General features: G+C 42.1%; 1 protein-coding gene across 1 annotated transcript in view; it reads right to left on the reverse strand.

Moving 5' to 3' along the window:
• The window catches only part of DPEP1 (dipeptidase 1), a 159,320-nt gene that overhangs the window by 112,078 nt on the left and 22,873 nt on the right, over nt 1-24,369 (reverse strand). Inside the window, exon 2 of the mRNA XM_085637794.1 lies at nt 764-890. Within this exon, the coding sequence (XP_085493920.1) occupies nt 764-890 (127 nt within the window). The remainder of the gene's footprint in view (nt 1-763; nt 891-24,369) is intronic.

Genomic DNA, 24,369 nt, shown 5'->3' on the forward strand with positions numbered 1-24,369 from the left:
CGGCTGGGAAAAAGGTTAGGTCTGCTCCAAAGAGTGCATTTCATGCTGCCTTCATGATCACAAGCTGGCGCTCAGACCTGCTCTAAATGACAGAGGCTTGACTAGTAGCAGTTTGTTGTCCTATTGCTTCTAACAAGTCTCCTGCTAAGCATAAAACCTCAAGACAACATTGAGTGTGAACGGCAGGAGAACGCTTATAGATTGCGCTCAAAGCAGAACCAAATGTACAATTTCAGGTCACAAACAGTGCTCCACTTCTCTTGCTCCAGTCAGTCACATTTAACATGCGTATGACCTTGCTTCACTGCTTCCAGGTCAACCTTTATCTTTTCCATGATCAAATCTTCAAAAATACCTCTGCTTTGACCACATTGTGCTCCCATTTTAAAGTGTTGACTCCATGGATTTTAAACCATTACCCCACCGCCGTTCAGGGAACAAATGTTTGATGAAACAAACTCGAGAAGATCAATTTGTGAACCCTCACAACATACCATAGATTTAAGTGCCCAAGAGCTTTCTGAAGGAGACAACGCAACATGTTCATTTCATTGGAAAATACTTAACCTAATAAACAGGTTTATGAAGTAGAAAATAATCTATGAAGGGGACAAAATAATTTGAGGGATAAGGAATATTTACCTCAACAGTGATGTGCAGGGGACTCAGTTAAAAAATAACAGCAGCTTCTATGTACAGCCCCCTTTCACTTTTGCCCCATGCATCTACCCTCTCATATGCTTTTCTCGTTAGTATACCATACCTGCGCTCCAACGTAACCCTCTTTCAGCTTTGGGATGTTTGTGTGAGTACGGTCGAGTGTGTACAGGTCCACCACACTCATCTTGTTGTTAAACTTTGACAACAGCTGCCATGGGAGGTCATTGTGTCTGAAAAAGAGGAGAATTAAAACATGTAAAGGATTAGATGTGTGACACAAGTTGCTTTTTCTTGCACTTTTCTCCTCTTTAATACATAATTTCATGCCAGGCCAAAAGAATGGGTGGCTTTGAAGTATGGAATGTCAGGGAAGCTGGTGTAAGATATGTCCTTGGTACCCATAATAATGGGAACTTTCTCCTGGAGGCCGGAGTGCATCTACAGCCCTTCTAACTACAGCCACTCTCAAAGGACCAGAATCCTAACTGATCTTCAGCTCACAAGAGTTACATTCATATCAAAGCATCCTTCTTCACTGAGGACTCAAAAGCACCTCCCCCCCCTAAACACCACTTGACATCACATAAACAGCCTATGACACACAGTGGATCAACAAGAAACCACTTGAACGCCAGCAGCAGTGTTTAATTGAATTGCATTGGCCATTAAATGTTAACATTATGGATCTACAGGACCATACAAACTGACATAACAAGGGGTATTTTAAGAAACATAAAGGTGTACATATGACATCAGCCAGGAAGTTCTCATCTACCATTGGATAATGCCTTCTACATTGTGTGTCACTGATTTCCACCCAGGACTGACCCTGGAATGCCACACCCCTCAGCCTGAGAGAAGAGGAACAATGGAAACGCACCATGGATGTTTTCCATCTTGTGTTTCACCAACTATCCAACTGTGGTAACAAGATCACACATTAAAGCACACTCTATGGCTTACCTAAACATTCATTTCCACTCTGGATTAGTCCCTGAATGGTAACATGGTTTCCTAATAAAACACTACACATCTATGGTGATTGACACTGCAGAATCATATTGCATTTCCAGTACAAGGCATCAAGCATTATATGCTTTGATCACACCTACATCTCACACCCACTGCATTGTTCCAGCCAATGAGTATATTAATCAGTTAACCATATTGTGTATGCCCTGCTACTATGCTACACAACTAGTATCTTATACAAGTACAGCCCTCAATGCAAGAGTACCTTGAAATATAAGCTAGCCAACTCCAGAAGTAACCATGCAAATACTATCCGTACACCTCAGAGACATAGCTACTCGCAATGGTCGTCCAACAAGTATATACACCCTGATGTCTTATGAAAATGCAACTGAGCTGATTTGGGTAACCCTATGAGTCTGGATCAGTACCAGTATCAAATATGCATCAGTCGATACATTCAGAAGAAGGTATACATATATGAAAATGTACATGATCATGAAACAACTGATCACTCTTATATTGCCATCCCTAACACTATGTTGAGGTTGCTAGGACGTTTGAGAGGGCCCCACTGAACAATTAACTGTGGTCTTGCCCCCTACTGTCAAATAATCAATTTGCAGTGTGGAACATCTTGGTGCCAGCGGTAGCACAACATGCTTTTTACATTCGCAGGCCTCTTTTTCAAAAGCATCCATTTGGGTTTACCATTCACCTGATTTCCAAATAGTTTCCATCAGTGCAGATACCATATGTCTAATCTTCTTGCCCTCTAGTCCTCAACTGAACCACTCTGAAGAGTTCTATATATTTTGTAGTGTAAACACACACACATATATATCCTCATTTGCTATGTCAGCAACATATTAACCTGTTTTATGTAGCGCTAAATACTACGATTTTGCACCTTGTTTGAGATGAGCACTGTTAAAATACCCTAACCTCAATCCTGAGTTATGGGGTAACTATCGTTTGGTCTCGCTTCTCCCTGGGACTAGCAAAATACTAGAGAAATATGTCAAAAAAATGATCTTGGAGTTCTTAGAAACCCACTCCCTACTGCATACCTTTCAGACAGGTTTCTGACCAAACCATGGCACGGAAACGGCACTGTTAGCAGTAGTGGAGGAATCTGGGAAAATCTCTGACCAGGGAGGTGTGGTGGCCATCATCCTACTTGACTTGAGCTCCGCATTCGATACTGTCAACTACAACATCCTTTTCGACAGACTCAGAATGGTGGAAGGCTCATGCAATGTCACGGCATGGATTAAGTCCTTTCTAAAGGATAGATCGTTTCAGGTATTCAAGGGCAACAACACTTCCAAGCGTGTGTCACTTACTTGTGGAGTACCCCAGGGTTCTTCACTAAGCCCCACCCTATTTAACATCTACCTAAAACCTCTTGCCGAGTTAGTCCTGCCATATGGGATCCATATCATTACTTACGTGGAAGACACACAGCTAGTGGTAGCGTTAAAACATTCGCCGAATCTGCCAGCCAACCTAGAATCCTGTTTGGAAACTGTGGCCACATGGATGGACCAGTCGTGTCTTAAGCTCAATGGAGACAAAACCGAAACTCAAGTTAGGAGGGGGATCAGATGTGTTGGGGTATGTTGCTTCTATGTTTTGGGTGTGATGTAGGAGAATAAGCGACCTCCAGTTTTGCTTTTGTGGATGTGGGGAATGTGTGCGAGTGAGAGTGAGGCCGAGCAAAGGTGCCCGGTTGGTTGATGAAACAGTGTATGCGGCTGTTCAGGTACTCTGGTCCTGTGTTGTGTAGGGCTTTGTATGTGTGCGTGAGAAGTTTGAATTGATCGCACCTGTGAATGGGGAGCAGGTAAAGCTTCCTAAAGTGTAGTGTGATGTGGGTGCAGCGTGGGAGGTTGGGTATGAGTCTTGCGGCTGTGTTCTGGACAGTAGGGAGTCTGGCAACACCATCTACACTGGAATCTCCAAACAACTCCTACACATAGTCCAGCCTGAGAGATTCTAAGCGCCAATCAAAGATCCCTACTATACAACTTTGACTACAACTATAAACTGCATTTTATATGTGCTTCTTTGATTTTAAGGAATGCCCTCATTATAATTCATTTATTTGTGTGATCTTGGAGGGGAACACATTTCTTACTACACGCCGCAAAGAAGGGTGATTTGAAGAAAGAGGAAATTGGTGCTTAAATCTCCCAAAAGTGAATACCATTTACTTGATGCACATAAGACAGAAAATGAGGATTCTCAACTGGGAAAACTAAGAATGAATTCTCATGTGGAATGAAGAGGCAGTGAGTTTGATTTGTATATGAGTAATTGAGCATACCTCTTGATGTCGTGAACAGTTTTTCGATACATGACGGAGTTGGCCACTAAAAGTGGCTGCTTGTAGTTGGCAGCCTCGGGCCCTACATTCTGGATTGGCAGCTGTACCCAAAGAGAATGATCACAAGCTGATAATAGCAGCCTGGGAGATCAAAAAATGAAATGTCTCACTCCTCTTGATTCAGCTGGCATACCTGGCCAAGCTTGAAACTGGACTGAAGAGCAACCTGAACTAAACCACATTGGAGATGGGATACTGGCAGCCAGTCGGCTCCCGGGACAGGACGAGTTGCAGCTTTGTGCTTGGGATGACTGATTTATTTTTTGTACCGGAGTTTGAACTTCTTAATCTCACTGAAAGTCAATTATAAGCTGTCTCATCTTTGTGTACTGTTTTTGTTTTTCATATTAGTTTCTATTTGCACTTTATATTTTACCCAATACTGATATTTGCCTTTTTGAAAAATGTCTGGACATAGTGATCTTGTTACAGAGAAAGGGTGAACAGCAAACATTCTAATCCATTTAATCATCTGGTGGTGAAAGCTGCCACCAATATTTCACTGTGGTGGGATGTGGAACAGACAAGAGCTTAAGGGTGAATGTAGTGTCCTTCAGGGTCCTCTCAGTTGCTGGTGATAATTGTAGCTCACAGTCAGGAAGGGACCCCCAAACCACCTTTACTAACCTACACAGCGTGTGATCTTACCAGTGTTTTAATTTGTGCTGCTGGTTGCGAGTGATGGGTGACAGGACTTCATTTTTATCATTGGACTTTGACCCAGAGCAACAGAGAAAAGGGCAGAAAGGGGAGAAAGAAGAAAATAGTGGCAAAGTCAGAAATAAGGGATAAAGAAGATCCTGCAAAACTGAGTTAAAGACACAGGAAGTGTAGGGTGGCGGAAGAAAGAAGCCTGAGGTGGAATGAAGATTTACCTTCTTTGGTATTCGGCAAACATGGCAAAGTGTAGGGCAGCGACAACCCCCTGAGAAAATATGGAGTCCTCAGCAGGTATTTATTTAAAAAACAAAAAGAGTATTGAACCTTACAAAATATTTCAGTTCCACTTCCTTGCCTTATACCACACTCACCCTGACTGGATATAAAGTCACAAACCAAGCTACCTCAGTATATCATGAACTGTTGCACCCGTGGGGGGTATTTTGATCATATATCAATATATAATGTGTGCTTAGCATCATGAACATTTTGCATTAAAATGATTTTACTGCACTTTATATAAATGTATTTTCCAGGCATGGCCAATCTATGCCTAAGTAAAGGCTGACTGAATTTTGTATTTTTGTGCGTTCATGTTTTGATTTCTCCTCCCATCGTGCAAAGTAAAATGTGCACTAATGAAATTCTGTGTTGAGACGCTGTACTCGAAGAGCTCCATGGGACGCTTCCCTTACAGAAGTAAGTGTTAATGTTCAAGACCTCTCCTGTCTGCCTCAGTGGGTCTATTCATTGCATGAGTTTGTCACTGCTTGTGTGTAACTGGATTTGTACTGTCACATCCGTTGATCTCATTTTAAATTGGGATTCATTACAATTCTTTTAGTTTGATATAGTCGTATGTTGCTCTACTGTGATTGGTTGATCTATGAAATATCTAGTTCATTTTGTGCTGACTACATGATTTTCATTGTGTATTTTATTAAGTCGATCTTTCGAGACATCTTGTATATACTTTAGTATATACTTATATCTGTATGTACTTTATGGGCTCTGGAGATCAGCCCTAGGACTTGTCTGCTTCCGCTTAGGGACTTTGTTTTCTGTTCAACTGCCTCTATTTAACTTTCTTAATAGAAAACGACCAGCAGAGGTCAGTAAAATAGCAGAATCACTTTAGCATTCTCTGGATTCCAGTCCATAGAAATTTTCTTCCATGAGCACCCGTAGACAAAAATATTTTTTTCAAATCTTATATTTTCAGTGATATAACCACCGAAGGCCCCGATTTTATATTAAAAACAGAGCTTTGGACTATACCATTCCTCGCTGAAAGACAATATTTCTCTCCATGTGTTCCCATACCTGGCGTGTCACGCATTTTGGTGCTTATTTCCCCTCCATGTTAAAGAACAGTAAATGTTTCAGCACCCTGGCTAATGTGCTGCATAGCTAAATACATATAAGGTCCCAAAGGCGAGACCTATTGCATTGCAAATGCTTGTTATAAAAGAAGTCCTTCCTGGGGGCCTGGGAGGTTCACATCACCTTGTTGCTTTGAGAGCACATCCAGGTCAGCTTGTCTCTTGTTTAGAATATTTTGTCAGACTTTATACTGCATTTGATTGAGTCTTATGCTTAGTTTCTATATTGGTTAACTAGATTTATGCCTTCTGTAATGAATTTTTAACTTGTAATAAACCTTCATAGTTTCTGACTTTTATTCGTCTCTAATTCCATGTATTACACTGCCCGTTTTATTGTCTAAACTGACTTTGTTAGGGGCACATTGCCTCATGCATTCTTGAGGCTAACACCGCCCCCAATCTGACATTATCTTATCAGATAATCAAAGATAAGGTCAACACACATACCTCAAACATGAACTCACATGCCCAGCAAGCTAGGCACAACCTCCATGATGGCCCATGAACTTCAGATCTTTGCTCATGATGTCTTCCAGTTCTGACAAACAACCACACCTTGGCAATTGCACCAGGGCCAGAGTATTCATTAACAGCAGCCACTGGGTAGAAGGGCTGAGCGTGACATTATCCAAGGACAAACACAGCAAAGTCATCCCTAATTACAGACGATGGAAGGCGGGGGCTGTTTACAAAGGGACACGGCCTTGGAACATGTCATTTGAAAGCAAAGAGCATCTTTTATCACTGATGACACCAATTACAGTAAAATATTGGAAATGACACTGGTTATTAAACAGCAATTATGGGCAGGAAATGACCTAAGGTTGTGGTGCTTCTTGATCTTTGAGCTCGCGCGTCTCGGGCAGAAGTGATCCTGTAAACATCTGATAGCAGCAGACACTTTCGCTGGTGCCTCATGTCCTGTGACACTTCTGGTCCACACATGGCATCAGGGTGGGCAGAGGACCACTCTGGAAAACGCATTGCACGAGGCTGAGCCAGAGAGGCGAAAGGAAAAGGAATATCTTAAACCCATACACAGTCTCCAGAAAATCACATGTACCAGGGACCTAGCTATCAATGGCGCAGCAGGTGCAGTAGCACCGGGGTCTGGTGAGCCTACTGGACCCCAATTATGGACTGTTTCTTCCTAGGAAACCATGGCTATGAGGCCAATCTTCTTGGCTTGCACTAGGGCTCTTGGCTGTGTTGCTACATCAGTGATGTTCAATCCTGAGGCACATACGTAGCACCCTAAAAAGGTGCAACGGCGTGGATGGATGAGGGGACCCAGAAAACAAACCAATCAGTTTGCAGAATGCCACATTCAAGACCACAAAGGAGCAATGGAGTCCTTAGCAGCAAGAGACAACTTGTATAAAGTATGAAGGAAAAAACAGTAGCCAGATTTGAGATCTCTCACACTATGATGGAGAGAGAAGTGATAACAGAACTATAAAAGCCAGGGTTCATGTCAGTAAAGGGGAGATACATCTAATGCATTCATACAGAGGGGTGTCATGCGGCTGAAACAATCCAGAGACACATAGAATAAAGGTTCATGTTGTTACCACAACACATGCACCTATTAGTGGTTTATAAATTAATGCTTGTAGGAGAGAGGCAGAGAACATATAAATATAGAGGTTTAAAATATTTACGTGGAAATTGACGCTATTTCACCAGCAAAACTCGAACAAGCTAGGAATGCTGCCGATCCATCAAAAAACTGAGCTACATCTTTTTAAATTGTATAGAAATGAAGTATTAGTTAGTTTACATATTAAGAGTGTTCTAGTGCCTCCTAAACTCCTGTAGCCTGTCGAGCAGTAATAGGGGCCAGAGATGCACACTTGCAAATGATGCTTCGGATGACCGAGTACACGTAAAGAGTGACAACCTCTCGAGTTTTTAACACTGAATATGCTGCTTTTCCCTCCAAATAAACAATTACACAGAAAGGGGTTCTGGTGGCAGCATAAACAATGAGGCCGGAGGCAGAGTGGTCTGTAAATGTCACCAGAATCCCCAGGTGGAAATATTAGACCATATTACACGTTACCCGTTGTGTATTTATTTTTATTGTGCATGTATATTTTGGAGGAGTTAGCTAGAAAAAATGTTTATGTCATGGTCTCTTAGTTAACAGGCTGCTGTATTTACGAAACAATTATGGATTTAATGATCAGTAAAATTTGAAGATTTCACCCCAAAAAAAATTCTAGCACAAATCGATGAAAAGAATATTCGAAAGAATAAATAGCATAATTTTCATATTTTGCAACAAAATGTAGGTAACACTAGTAGTCCCGGGAATGTTAAAGTTTTACCGAGTGGTTTAGGGTCATTACGTTGATAAAAATCAGTATTTCGTAGGCAACTGTGAAATATATCCATATATCGAACGATTCCCTGTGATATATGCGTTTTTATACCACTGCATTTTGTGTAATAAAAGCACAGAAGCACATAATTTATATACATGTTTGTCTGTATTTTTATAAGGATTGCCAGTTCTTACACATAAAAAAGGAGAGCAACAAAGATTGTTAAAACTTCAGGTGTGCTTCCCTCTTTCCTTCCCATCTTGATCTTCCACTTTTCCCCCCTCTCACTCCCTCCTTCTCCTTTCTCTAGGACAGTAGATAGGAGGGCAACCTTGCAGAAATTGTGTTAACCAACTATACCAACAACATAACCAGGTGGGGCTGCTACCCTGTACCGAGAAAGCGATGATTGAGCATATGTTTTATGTTTCTACGTATAAAAATACCAATAAAAACATTTATAAAAAAAAAAAACTTCTCAAAACACTGTATGAACAGTATACAGCAGGCAGATGCATCTGATGCGAAACTGTTCCTGCACCTACAATGGTTAGGCTAGACGGCATGACAAACCACAAACACCTCTGCTTAGTGGAGATGGCTACTTTAATATGTCTGGTAAAAGTATACAGCTGCATTAGCCTTTCCTTACTTGTTGCCTCACAAATCTTAAACCGTTTACCATCTAAACATTGATGGCCATATTCAATATTTCATGCAACACAGCACCGCAAGGGAACTTGCTGCGTTGCAGTACATTAAAGGGAGAGAGCAGAAATGCACTATATTTACAATGACTTCTGCTCTCTCCATGTATAAAGCAAAAACCAAAGGAAATGATGGACGGAGTGTTGAACATTGCAAGCACTCACCCCCAGTCAACTGATCTGGGTTTAATCCATCACCGTTCTTTAGCCCACTCTGCCACCCCAGTTCAGACATGGCCATATGCAAATCTGGGTGTGAGTGTTTGATTGGACTGGTTGGACTGGGTGTGAGTGTTTGATTGGTTCTGATGCTCCATCCATCACCACCCCCTTTTGTACCTCTCCATGTATAAGCACCAAAGGAGACACCCTTGCACCATTGTGCAAAGATGTCTGCGTTACAGGTGGGATTCTTTTTTGTGCAGGAAGAAATAACTCACTGCACAAAAACAACCCCAAGAGGCACTTTCTATGTGTGATGTAGAATGCTTGTCAGGACACCATAGAGCACCACAGACAAATGGAAACACCACAGAGCCCACAGACAAATGAAAACACCACAGAGCCTACAGACAAAGGAAAACACCACAGAGCCCTCAGACAAATGGAAACACCAAAAGCCTACAGACAAATGAAAACACCACAGAGCCTACAGACAAATGGAAATACAACAGACCCTGGGCTATTCAGTTAATGCCATCAGAGCTAAAGGTTGACTCCTTGTTTTTGTAGACAATATTTAGGACACAATGTTTATATCCGATGATCTTCTACCAACAATCTTCTGGTACACCAACAGATAACATGCTAACTTTGGAACCAGAAGCCTGATTGTTAACCCCTTCAGTGCCCATGACGAGCTGGACTCGTCATGGGCCGCGGTTGCGCTGTGCCCATGACGAGTCCAGCTCGTCATAGACCCCGCCCGCTAATGAAAGGCGCGGCACAGGGCGGGGAAAGGGGCGGGCACTGAAGGGGTTAATCCTGGATTCCCCAATTCATCATAATTGCTTATCTCTCGGATGGTTACTTTATCTTCCGGTGTCTCAATTCTCTGCTCATGCACAACAGAGAGCCTTTAGAAACGAAGCACAAGTAGTAAGGGTTACCTAAAAACATCTTCATTCTGTTCACCTGAGAAGACAAATCAGAAATCTGTGTTTTGCTACGAAAGTCTCCTTATTCACTCTGTATACTTTCATGTTTATAGGTCACATTTGATTGTGGCAAAATAAAAATCACAGGTGAAGAAAGACTTTCCTTTAAGGTAAGCAAACTCACCAAGCAATGGTTAGGGTTGTTGTCAATCTTTCGTTTTTTGCCGATGGTGAAGCATCATGGAGGTTGCCATATTTTCCAATTTAGTTTAGAATTTCTTGGTGGTGATCTCAGTAATCTAGTTGTAAAGTCTCCTATTATATCGAATCTACTGTAACCTTGGAGGAGAGCCAGACTGTGCCCCTGCTGCTGTTTCATCACTAAAGACTTGTGGTTTAATTAAGTTTACTCCCCGTTAAGATTCGGTGGACTGTGATGGCTTGGAGAGTTCCAGTGAGTCAATAGAGTAACCTTCGGTCCTTGGGCCACTTATTGCGTGGCAATTGCACATCCGAAAGAACCCAATGCTCCCACAGCAAGTCCAGCTCAGAATTCTGGGCACTTGTGTTTAGAACATGGAGAATGCCGGGTGCAGGAAAGTTCAAACCATCTAGTTTGCTGTGCGCTAGGGACCGGCTTCTTCCCACCGCCTGCTATGCAGTCAAAATCACTTCTTTGTGTCTATCTATCTATCTATCTATCTATCTATCTATCTATCTATCTATCTATCTATCTATCTATCTATCTATCTATCTATCTATCTATCTATCTATCTATCTATCTATCTATCTATCTATCTATCTATCTATCTATCTATCTATCTATCTATCTATCTATCTATCTATCTATCTCTATATATATATATTACCTACTGGCGGTCGCCAGTAGGTAGTTATAGTTAGGACCCCTTTTCCATAGGAAATCCGCAACATTCTATTTTGAATAACTTTGGCGCCGGTCGACGAATCCTCGCGAATTTCTCAAAATAGGTGGGGCGCTACGCTACGCTCCTACCCTGAAAGTCTCGGGGGGATTCGTCAAGCGGGGGCCGAGATAAAAGGGGGGTCCCAAAACGCGTTTTCCCCATGCATTTTTCCATAGGACCTTTAGACACAGCTACAGCCCGAACGGCTGAACAGAATTACTTGAAATTTGGCAGAGAGGTAGCCATAAGGTCAAGGAAGTGCCTTTTGCAGGTCTGGTGTAAATCTGTTCAGTATTTCCTGAGAAAATAGCATTTAAAAGCATATATATATGTGGGCGGAGCCTAACCACACATCTCATCCTGAGATCTGATTGGCTGTCAGCACTTCATCCAAGAAGTGTTGGCAGCCATCTTGGGACCAATATACATGATAGCACCTCATTAAAAAGCATTGCAGTTAATAGAAGGTTTTAAGACTTTAGTTACATTATAAATCATTTGTTGATGGTACCATACTCATTTTAGGAATTGTGGTATGTTCTAAGGTGATTTCACCATGTCAAAAAGCCTTCTGCTGGGATATCATGATTGAGAGAAAAATATTTTCTCATGCTTTTACCACAGAGGTTTGGAAGGTGATCTATAGGCTAAACTGAGAGCTTATTTTCTGTAAATTCACATTATCTTTCTCAGTCATGTGAGAATGAAGTCTGACATTCTCAGTAAAACATGTACATCCAACAAGGGCAGAGACTGTCAGTTGATTCCTTTGTGTTCTACTGCAGCTTCCCAGAGTGTTCCAAAGAACTATTAGAGCGCTAACAGTCCTACTTATGATAAACGTATGGCACACCTGAAGCCATCTTGCTTGGATTAAAGTGGTAACTCTTAAAACATTTAATTTAAAAAGGAACAAAATGAGGGGGTTCATTTTTCCATAAAAAGTATGATTAGTGCTGCAGAAAGAAAAATTATGGCACATTTTGAGTGACTTCTCAAATCCTCTTCTATTTCATTAAAAAATTCTGACATGCAGACTGAAACATGCACTTTCAATACCAGCAGCAGTTTTCCCTGGTGAGCAGTAGCTTTACTACAGTGATCTAATGAGCAAAAAGAGTGCTAACATTCTGAATTTATGGCAAATGTGTGACACATCTGAATGCCTTCTTGATGGAATCAAAGTAAAAAACTGAAAGTATTTCCTACTGAGGAGACTGCAGTAAATGAGGAAATTAGGAAACTTCATAACAAATAAGTCTCCCAAGATGGCCACCAGAGACAAAAGAGCCCAAATGTAGCCCAAATATCACCCAGATGTAGCCCAAGTATAGCCCAATGACAGAATGTCCCAGAATGTTCTTAAAAACAACTAGAGCGCTTACTGTCTTCATTATGACAAAAGTATGGCACACCTGAAACCATCTTGATTGGAATAAACTGGTAACACTTAAAACATTTAATTTAAAAAGGAACACAATGACGAGGTTCATTTTGCCATAGAAATTATGATTAATGCTGAAGAAAGAAAATGAGGGCACATTTTGAGTGACTTCTCAAATCCTCTTCTATTTCATTAAAAAATTCTGACATGCAGACTGAAACATGCACTTTTAATACCAGGAGCAGACTTCCATGGTGCAGTAGTTTTACTACTGTGATCTAATGAGCAACTAGAGTGCTAACATTCAGAATTTATGGCAAATGTGTGACATATCTGAATACCTTCATGATGGAATCAAAGTAAAAAACTGAAAGCATTTCCTACTGAGGAGACTGCAGTACATGAGGAAATTAGGAAACTTCATAACAAATAAATCTCCCAAGATGGCCACCGGAGACAAAAGAGCCCAAATGTAGCCCAAAATCACCCAGATGTAGCCCAAATATAGCCCAATGACAGAAGTGTGCAAAACACTTATTATTTTGTGTTTTTGCAGTGTTATATAGTGCAGACTTGTCAGGTATTGGAGTGCTTTACATGAGCATTGGTTACATCACACAAGAACAAATTCATTTTGGTTGTAGACATGGGGAGACTAAGTGATTTGACCAGAATCACAGAATGTCGAGCTGAAGCAGAAACTTCAACCTGGTTCCCCAGTTGCAAAGTCTGCAGTTCTGGAAGTAACACCACATCCTCTCCCCTAAGTGCAACATTTAATCAAGTGGTCAACTGGATAAAAAAACATAAAGATAACAAATAATTTAAAAGTGCTTTGTCGCTATTTGAAAACTCAGAAAATATGTCCTTATTTTAGTCTTTTAGAGCACTAACCATAATTTTGATGCCAATAAGACCCTCTCATATATGTAATTTCTAAAGGAAATGCTCTAGGTATTACAGTTTTGATTACATCAAGATGATGTCAGGCGTTCCACACTTTTGTAATAAATATAGAATGTTAGCAATCTAGTTGTTCATTAGGATACTGTTGAGAGGCAGAGGCCAGGGGCACGGACTCTGAAAATTGAAGGCAGGTAGGAGGGTGCAAAGGCAACAATTTAACCACACTGAGCAGGCAGGAAGGGCCGTGGAAGCACAACAGACTATGGAGGGCAGTGGAAAGGGGGGCAGGGGCAACAAACCAACAATACAGGACTTGCAAGTGAGGCTGTTGGAGGGAAGATCTATTACGGGTCAAGGAAGCTAGGGGCGGTCCCCAGATCCCCGGGAGCCACCACAGAACTGAGCAGGAGAGTGAGTCAGGGACAAAAGGGGCACCTTAATTTGAGCCGGGGTGCCTAGGAACGCTTGCTCCAAAAATGAAGAAAACAGACATATGAGACATGGAATTGGAGGCAGAATACAATGGCAGTTTAATGAGAAGATGCAACTTCAAAGAAACCGCAGAATAGAGACATAAAGTACAAAATACAGAATCCAGATAATCATACAGCTGTCATAATATTCTCTGTATCTCAATTAATGTACTGACAGAGAGAGAGAGAAAACACATCTATAAATGCATCATGAGAAACAAGTTACACCAAGGAAAATGTTACCTAGGAACACTCACGTTTACTCTTAGAGCAAGCATTCCTGCAATTACAATACAAAATCTTTTAAATGCAAAAGTAAAGAGAACAATGGTTAAACATAACATGACATTTCATATAGGTAAAATAGAATAAGATACTTCAAGCAAAGCAGAGCAAGACATTTTAAGCAAAGGAAGACAAGAGCTCCCAGCTCTTGGGGAAAACCTTCACTGCCTGTTAACCTACATACAGACGGCGAGGTAGTCCGTCGATATCTGTGGGTGCTCCCTTTTTATATCATTTTGTGGGCTCCTTTGCACGCTACATCTACCTACGTATGCTACCCAAAAGCTTCGTCTGCAGATTTTACCAGACATTTCGTCATTTACCCACTTAATGCTGACAATGGACTGGGTGAAAAGGTCAGTCTCTCAGGCCAATCGCTTATCGTAAGTTCCATAGAGCAAGCAGAAAATAATGGGTATTGTACGGGAATTCAATATATTCATGTATAAAATCTCCTCAGTTCTCCTAACTTGACGCTCTGCGGTTGCCACTTCCTTAAAAGCGGGTAACCTGCCCAGGAAGCAAGTACCAGTCCAGGATGCAGCCTACTGTATGTCGACAGCTTCAGGGGGATGTTGAACTTTGATACCGAGCACGGAGCACTCGGGTAGGGTGGGGGCTACTAGTTTGGATCAGAAGGCCTCGCAGACCTGCCTTCAGACTGCTATACACTAAAATTGCAGAGCTATGGTCAATTTAACAAAGAGGCCTACATATTGAACAGAAGGGCCTACACAGGGGTTTTATGCTGGCTGAGTGGTAAGGATGTCTCAGGATAATTATATAGCAACACAGGACCCGCTGGTCAATTTAATACGGCCTACAAATGCAGCTGGCAGGGCAAGGACAAGGGTCTCATACTTCAGGTGTGGACAGAACGGGCCAGGGGCCCCCTGTGATACAAAATCTACCCTCCTTCAAGGCTGTGGCAATGTAATAGACCATTGTGGGCAGAAGGAAGAGGCAATGGTAGTACAACCATACATGCCAACAGACCCGATTCAGCCATGAAACGTCCAATGTTTTTAAGCTCAAATGGGCTTTATTTGATCTGTCTCCTGTCTACAATATCCTCTTTTTCAATGTAACTCAAAGGGGAAAATCAATACCCCAGTTTTTTTTCAAAATCTCCCTCTTACCAAGTTCAAAATGTTCGCAAGTATGGTACATTGGATCATGGAAGGAAATGGGATAGGGACATGGACTTGGATAACAGAGGACAGGAGGGACATGGAGAGGTGCACCAAACTGACCCTGCAGGGCAGGCATCAGGGTTTGCAGCAGCACAATACACCACACAGGGCATGCAGGACGGGAGTGCAGCACAACAATCCATAGAAAGCAAGAGGGAGGGGACAGGACCATGCACATGGACAACAGAGAACAGAGGGGCAAGAGGCAATGGTAGCTAGCTGACCATAATGGACAGACAGGAGAGAAAGCTGCAGCATAACAGACCATAAAGGGCAGGAGGGACGGATCAGGGGCATTACAATGGAACAGACAAGCCAGGAGGGAGGGAGTAGGGCTGGGGGCAAGGGGGCAGGGCAGGAGCAGCAAGATAGCCATGGAGGTCAGGCAGGATGGGCACTAGAAGCAAGACACACCATGAAGAGCAACAGTGAGACTGTGATGGCATACACACAGACCATGGAGGGAAGGTGGGAGGGGGTCAGGGGCAGCTAACTGACCACACAGGGAAGGTGGGAGGGGCCATGGCAGCACAGAAGACCATGCATGGCAAGTGGGAGGGTTAGTGGCAGCACAATGGCTATGATGGGCAAGAAGGAGGGTGGAGGGGCATGCACAAAGGACGATGGAGGATAGAAGGGAGGGTCAGGACCTGTGCACAGACAAGAAAGTTCAGGGGAAGGGACCTCACAACAGACCACACGGGGCAGGCAGGAGGAGCAGTTGCAGCACAACAGACCAGGGAGGGCAGAAGGGTGTGGCAGTACAATGGACCATGTAGGACAGGAGGAAGAGGATAGGGGCATGGCATGTGGACAGGCAGGGTGGAGGTGGCAGGGACAGGTTACAGTCATCTGACAATGCTAGGCAGGTGGGAGGGGAGTGGCAGCTCAACAGAACACTCAGAGTAGATAGGAGTGGCAGGTCCATGGGACATGGTGGGCAAAAAGGATGGAGCAGGGGCATGCACAAAGACATCGGAGGGCAGGGGGAAGGAGAATAGGTGCAGCAAGCTAAGCACAGAGTTTAAGCAGGAGGTCAATGATGGGGCATAGAATTGGGCAATGGAGGGCAGGAGGAGTGGACTGGTACATCATACTAAATTGAGGGCAGTGGCAGCACATCAGACCATGCATGGCAGGAGGGAGGAGGCTAGTCCATGGATTCACACAACAGAGGATAGGGAGGAAGGGGATGGGGCAGCAAGCTAACTGTTCAGAGAAGGCGGGTATTAGGAACTTTATTGTTTTTAAAACATTGTGTCTGTGCGATCTACTTAAAATATGAACAAGTATGCAGCATAATCTCACTTTTATTCAGGAAGAAGAGGACGTTTGTGACTGTGACTCCGGGCTCACTTGGCAGAAACACCCCCTGACCCTCCACCCCCTACCGCAAAATGTAATGCCCGTGAAAAGGGTAGGTGAACACAGTGTTATATAGAACATAGTCCTGAGAGCACGATTGAAAATGAAAACTAGATATAGTGTATGGTATAAACTATGCACCAAAAAGTGTGATATAAGATGAACCGGGCGTGAAATATAATATGCAATACATTGTGCGCAATGACAGATTCATTGGAGAGCGCGAGATAGCACAGGCACTAGCGCGTGCTATGCGATATGCGCCTTGGAGTGTAATATGCACAGGGCAGTGTTGTGTAACCTAACTAGTCTCTAAAGTTGTAATATAAAATATGTGCTGGGGAGTGTAACGTTGCATATGCACTGTGACAAAGATATGGATCCCAGATTGTAATATGTATGGCATAGCACTGTGCGTTATAACATAGGCATCGAGAAAGGCACGTTAGATGGGGCAATATAACCCGTGCGAAGACAAGTGTGGCATGACATATTCACGGGGTGGTGTTACAGTGCACATGGGCTAGAGAGTGTCATAGCATATGCACTAGCTAGTGGAATACAACACAGAGGTGTGTGGCACTCGGCAGGCAATGGTGGGTGTAACACAGCATTGGGCTCTGTCAGGAGCACGCTGTGACTCTCAAGTGATGTTCGTCCCCTTTCCAGAGAGTAAAATAAAAAGTATTACACATCCGGCAGTGGATGTGTGTTTTATTAACCGTGAGGGGGGTTTCTTGCATAGTTTTGGTCGAATTTTTGTCGAATCCCCTTTGAATGGCTTGGTGTGCATGTGTATTAAATGTGCCCGTCAATAGCTACCCATGTTTGTATAAATAAACGACAAGGGTGTCTACCAGGATTAGGCACGGTAGGGCATCAGACATGTCAGAGCTTCACTAGTGGTGTAAATACATTCCACGTGGATTCATTGCATGCATAGTCGCCTTTTAATGAATATCACGCAAATCGTCATGGTGATAGGTACGTACGGTTTGTCCAGCATGTCCTAGGTGTGTCTATAAATATATATTTTTTAAAAATAATAAAAAACAGTGGCCGGCCCTGGGGATTGGGGTCAAAAAAATATAATTAGGAGACTGGCCCTGGGGGATGGGGTCATCAGGGCCAATAAATTAGAATAAGAAGGGGAACCAAACAGCCCCCCTTCTTAAAAAACTAAAATAAATAAAAGACTGGCATCGTGCCGGAGGCCATGCCCCCTCAGTGCAGCACTCTGCAAACGCGCCCCCAACAGGCATCTCCAGTATGCGCCAGGGAGCTGCGCTGCAGCCAGGTGTTCTGAGGCCAAGCCCCTTTTTACACCTCTCTGCAACGCAGCTCTGTGGCGCTTACTGGAGGTACCTAGTGGTCTAGTTTGACCCTAGGGACCCTTAGGATTCAGGGGGACTTAATCTCTCAACTTAGAACAGCCACAGGGCGCGATTACACAGTGGTGAAGGGAGGGGACGGGGCCTGAGGTGACGTGTGCAAACACGCACTATGGCATGTTTTAAATTGGGGATATAATTTCCCTTCAATACTGAGGGCCCCTGGGGGCTAACTAGCCCACCAAGTGCTTCCAGTAAGCGCCACTGAGCTGCATTGCAGAGAGGTGGTCCAGGCCGTGCCACTTTTTACACCTCTCTGCAACGCAGCTCTGTGGCACTTACTGGAGGTACCTAGTGGGCTAGTTGGACCCTAGGGACCCTCAGGATTCAAATGAACTTAATCTCCCAACTAAAAATGGACACAGGGCGTGTTTACACAGTGGTGAAGGGAGGGGACGGGGCCTGAGTTAACGTGTGCAAAAACGCCCTGTGGCCTGTTTTAAGAGGTAGTTTTAATCCCCATGCCCTATTATACACTAGGGGCTTACAGAGGAGGTCATGCTAATCACAGGGGGACCCCAACGCATAATGTTCCCTAGTGTATGTAGGTGTTTTCACTGTATTCTAAGTGTCTTTTAACATAGCACTGGCTCTAGGACTGGTTAGTCAGACTCAGTTACCACCAGTATCCGTCTGAAAAAGTTGAGGGTACAGGATGATTTTGCAACAAGGCTTCTTTCTGCTCTTCTTTTTGTTCTTTCTGCACGTTATCCTTCTTCCTGCACTTATCTTCGTATTTGAGGACTTCTGTTGCTTCTTTCTGCACTTCTTTTGTTTCTTTCTGTGCATTTTTTCTTCTTTCTTCACATGTCCTATCTCTGTAGGCATAGTTAGAAATTAGCCTTTAAAAAACCTTTGAAATTCACAGAAAAAACCATATGTTTCAGGCACGTTATAGTTAGGAATTAGCATTTAAAAAACCTCAGAAATTCACTGAAAAAACCATAGGTTTCAGGGGTGTTATAGTTAGCTGGACTTTTCACTTGTACAAAACCATTGAAATTCCCCCGTTATAGTTAGTTCAGCTAACTATAACTCGCGCGCCCGCAATGCACTGCTGATGACGTCACATATTACATCACTCATGACATGGTCAGTGACATCACTCATGACATCACTGATGTCATCTCAAATGACATCACTGATGACATCACTGATGACATCATCCTTGTGATAGAGTGGCAGACCTCCTCTCACCCTAATATAACCTTTGATACACACATTCAAAAATAGAGACTAAAATTTTCAAAACAATGGACATACCAATACCAGTTACAACAACCTCTTCAGTAATTCTAAGATCCACATACACATCCACTCATTCACCAACAGTCCTATACAGTCACTCATACATGTACTCACTCATCATATGTACTCATACACCTATACATCCTGTTACACAATGCCACTCATCCATAGAGTTACTCACACACATAGTCACTCATGCTAATAAAGAATCAAACATACATTTACTTGCATATACAGTTATACACACACCACCATACTTACTTCTACGGAAACTTACACATACTTAGTCTTTTAAACAATCACTTATAGAAACACATACTTATTCATACAGGAACTCTTTCAATCTCTCACTCTCACATATACTCACTTATATACACCAATAGTCACATATACTAGTTTAAAACATATGTAGTTACTCATAAAGACACTATTGAGACAGTCATTCACTCACTAACACACCCATACACACACTCATCCACCCATACAGTCATGCACACATGCTGTGTTCAACACATACAAACAGTGAGTCACTCATTCATGCACCTATGCACCCCCCACCGAACCATGCAGACACTCAGACTGATACTCAAAAAACCAACTAATAACCTATATAGACACCCATGTAGCTACTCACCAACCCATGCAGCCACTTATACACAAAGTGAGAGACTGATACAGATATTTACATATTTAAACATTACTCACTAAGCCATGTATTCACTATGATACACTTAATCAGTCAGTTACACAATCAATTTTTCAAAAACAAATCATCCATTTAGACACTTATATACCCATTTATTCTTCCATCGACCTTGAGATATACATATATAAAACATATTTAATTTTCAGAAAAACACACATTCACTGGATGATGTCATCAGTGATGTCATCAGTGATGTCATTTGAGATGTCATCAGTGATGTCATGAGTGATGTCACTGACCATGTCATGAGTGATGTAATATGTGACGTCATCAGCAGTGCATTGCGGGCGCGCGAGTTATAGTTAGCTGAACTAACTATAACGGGGGAATTTCAATGGTTTTGTACAAGTGAAAAGTCCAGCTAACTATAACACCCCTGAAACCTATGGTTTTTTCAGTGAATATATATATATATATCATACATGCAGATACACAGAGTGTAACATGGTATTTTTTTTAATAATGTTGAGTGTGGTGAGGGACTGATGCCCTTCCCTCCCTCATCCATAGTAACAAACAACATATCCTATCCTGCACTTCTGCCCTACGTGGTGAATGCAATGGCATTGTTTATTTATTTCCAAAAAGATATTTAACCAGAACTGGAATGCAAGGGGTTACATTTGTGCAGGACGATAAAAATCATACTGAAGAGGAGAATGGTTTCCATGTGTATAGCAAGTGTAATATTCAAAATGTGTGTCATGTCATGGTCCCTCTACTGAGATCATAACCTGCAATGTGACAGTTGCAATGAATTAATACAAATGTGAATGTGTGGTTATTGGAAGAGTTGCTCCAAATAACATACTAGACCACATTAATTTGCACTGCTGTGGAATGAATATATATATCAGGTGAGTTGAGACAGCTTCCCAGGGACACACACAGCCGCACCCGAGTACTTCACAGGTCTTTAAAAGACCATTTGCTTGCTAATGAGGCTTTGTTGTTCTTCCACCCCTTTTTAGAGCCCCTACATCTCCACTCTGCCTATTACTGGAAGAGTTAACCCCCCCGAAATTATTTCTTAGCCCCCCTCGAAATTGGCTCTAGTTGCGCCATATATATATATATCACAGTTGTGGGTCACCATTGTGAAGTTATAGTTAGGTCAGAGCATTTTTTTGTTGTGCTCACTATAATCTTCGCTTTTTTTCAGTGAAAAAACAACCTTAAAATTCACTTACAAACACAGTTAAAAAGCAGCTATTGTTGCAAATTAAAACCAAAACAAACCACTGATATTCATAAGTTATCATTAGAACCACAATCCATAACTTGCAAAAAAAGCCAGGCAAACCTTTACTTGCACACTAAATGCAATATTAGACTAAAGTTATGGTTGACTTTGGTTATAAGATATTAACTTATGTTAAAAAAAAAAACTCAGAAATAAAATTCAAAAACCACAGTTAAAGTAGTTATTGTTCTGAATTAGAAGAAAAAGCATTACAATTCGACAGTTATGGTTAGCTATGCACACCGTTATCCGCATAACAGCCAAGCACACCATAACTTGCACACCAAATGCAATGACCTCACTCAATCAAAACCAATAAGTACCAACATCTAACAGCAGAGCATCATTAACAACACATAGTAAAACCAATCAGTAATATTATATTCATAGTCATCTTGTTGGCAGTGTTAATGCTTATTTGATACATAATTTCAACTGTAAAATAATGTAATTGCATCTGTCACACCACAGGTGAGGTCACGAGTGCCGAATTTGGTGTACAAGTATGATTTGCATGGCTGTTCTGTGGGTTATAATTTCTGGATATAATTACTTCATTTGTTTTTTTTTTATTTTTTTAATTCATAACTATTTTTTGTGAAAAAATATTTACAAAAAGAAAGGGGAACAAAGAAAGAAAAAATACATTAGAACAATCAAAATACAGACAGGAGTGCAATACTTGGTTTTCATAGCAATTGCAGATGTTACTCCCTAACAGTGTTGGATCACACACAACAAACAGCTGGCGCTGCCACCCGGGAGCTATAACGTGATTCCTGGTGCCAGTTCTGACTCGCCCTGTAGTTGATATTTTTGACTTTTTGCCCAGGAGGATATCCTTTAGCTCAATATCCTCCTTGGTTAAAAGTCAAATGGTTTGCGGTGTACCAAATAGAATTCTTTCAATACTCTGTGAAAATCTAATTTTAGAGCAACATGGTTCGAAACAGGTAAAACACGCTTTACAAAACCTATACAACATCTTTCAGAGCTTTGTTCCCTTGCTTCTTTTGTTTATGTTTATGCTACAAGCCCAACTTTCAGTAAGCCTTGGTTTGATGTAAAAACACCAAGCACACATGCACCAGAGCTCAGATATAGGTGAGCGGCACCCAGCTCAAAGCCGTGCCAATAATAATAATAATGATGATTAACACCATCAAGCAGAACACATTACTCAGAACAACTCACACACCCAACACAGCTTAAAAGCCACATACGGGTGGATATCATCGGACTCACCATAGCACCCCACCCTTCATAAAACAAAACACACCTCCACAGCAACGCATAAAACACAAAACAAACAACTACCTGGTTCCGCAAAGCTAGTTGTAGCAAAGAAATACTGTGGGCCCTAAGAAGAAGTTATAGCCTAGCACCTAAGATGCTCAAATCAGGGTATGCATATACCATTCCTTACTTGGTGAAGATTTCCATATGTACACTAACCATTACAACACTAAAACATTCCAACTAAACATATACACGAATATTAAAAGCACTCACAGTCCTACATAAACAAATAGAAAACAGAGCCTGGACTGTGAAGGAAGAGACCAGAGCATGAAAGCGCCCAAACCTGAAAACGTTAAATGCTAAACAGTTCTCTGTAACATAGCACGTCCTTTTTAAAAATACAAACATATGAACTAAAGTTATTTTTATCTAAATCGATCTTTGGAACACTCCAGCTTTGTCTGATCATCTTCAAACAGATGCATATGAAAGTCTGCTTCCGAATATCTAATTTTTGGGTCGATCTTCAGGCAAATAACTAGTTGCTGTAGAGATGTTTACGTTGTCATAGCCAACACCATAGACTTGAGGAGGGAAGGTTGCCATCTGATAAGGGCGATTTGTATCTTATCTGCTTTCCAACTCATGGCACTTAAAACCATTTAGAGTTTTATGGTTTGCAAATAGCTGATAAGATTATGCAGGGCTGCATGATGGTTGCATGTTTTGTTGCGATGTTTTGAAAGGGTGTTTGGTGTCAACCAGTTGGAGATACAAGGGGTTATCAGATGGATGTGTTTAATGAAAACCCAGGATGGTAAGTGTAAATCCTGGAATCCCATAAAAACACCAGTCCCCCAAGTGCATTATGGCATGTGCAGTTCACTCTAAAGATTATACTGTAAATGATCACAGTCATACGTATTCACCATCAAATGTTGGTACAGCCAGTGGCAGGCATCTTTGAACATGTGTTGTATGCATTTTTCAACACTCATTTGTTTTGGGTAGGGGTGGGCACGACTCGCAGAATTTGATGGTGAAATTCCACAGAGTTACATAAAAACTCTGCAAGATTCTGCGGAGTTCAACCAATGGGTGGAAATAGGCACACTGTGCTGCTTGCGCTGTGATTTAGTGCTGGTAGTGTGTTCCGTGCTTAGAAATCAGCACTAACAGCACCATGCGGTGCATCAGAGGGCGCAGCTACTTGAGATGATTTTCCTGACGTACAAGTAGATTTTCTACTCAAACGGCAGCTTGAGTCCAACCGCGTTAGAAAAATCTCACCGTATGTCCTCCTAGCGACCGGAAATTGCGCTAGCCAAACTAACTTCTATGGAGCTGCGTGCGAGAAAGAAATACGCCGCGTGGCGATTGGAATAATTTGCCCGGAACTTCGCATTTAAAGAGTAATGGGGAGTTGCCAAAATTCTGCCAATTCGCGGGCCGACCAGAATATTCTTACCACTCCTAGTTTTGGGGTGCTTAATATGTAAATTTCAATTTCTCATGCCAAGTACTTCTCCAAAATCAGGTGAATCCCAAAGGGTCGCTGGCCAGTAAGTTCTCCCTCCGATGAGGATCCTGTCACAATTTCAATGGGTGGGAGCACACTGCTGGTATGCATTATGGTGTATGAACTTCATAAGCATTTACAATTATGGTGCATCCAGTTCTGGACAGCCAAGTACCCTTGCATCTTGAGTGACAATACCAGACCCAGTAAGTACTGATACTGCAGAGTGCAGTATTACCCAGCTACTACAGAGATCCACCGGGAGCAATGAGTCATAATATGCAGTATTGT

Source organism: Triturus cristatus, chromosome 12 (genome assembly GCF_964204655.1).
Source record: "Triturus cristatus chromosome 12, aTriCri1.1, whole genome shotgun sequence".
NCBI classification, from domain to species: domain Eukaryota; kingdom Metazoa; phylum Chordata; class Amphibia; order Caudata; family Salamandridae; genus Triturus; species Triturus cristatus.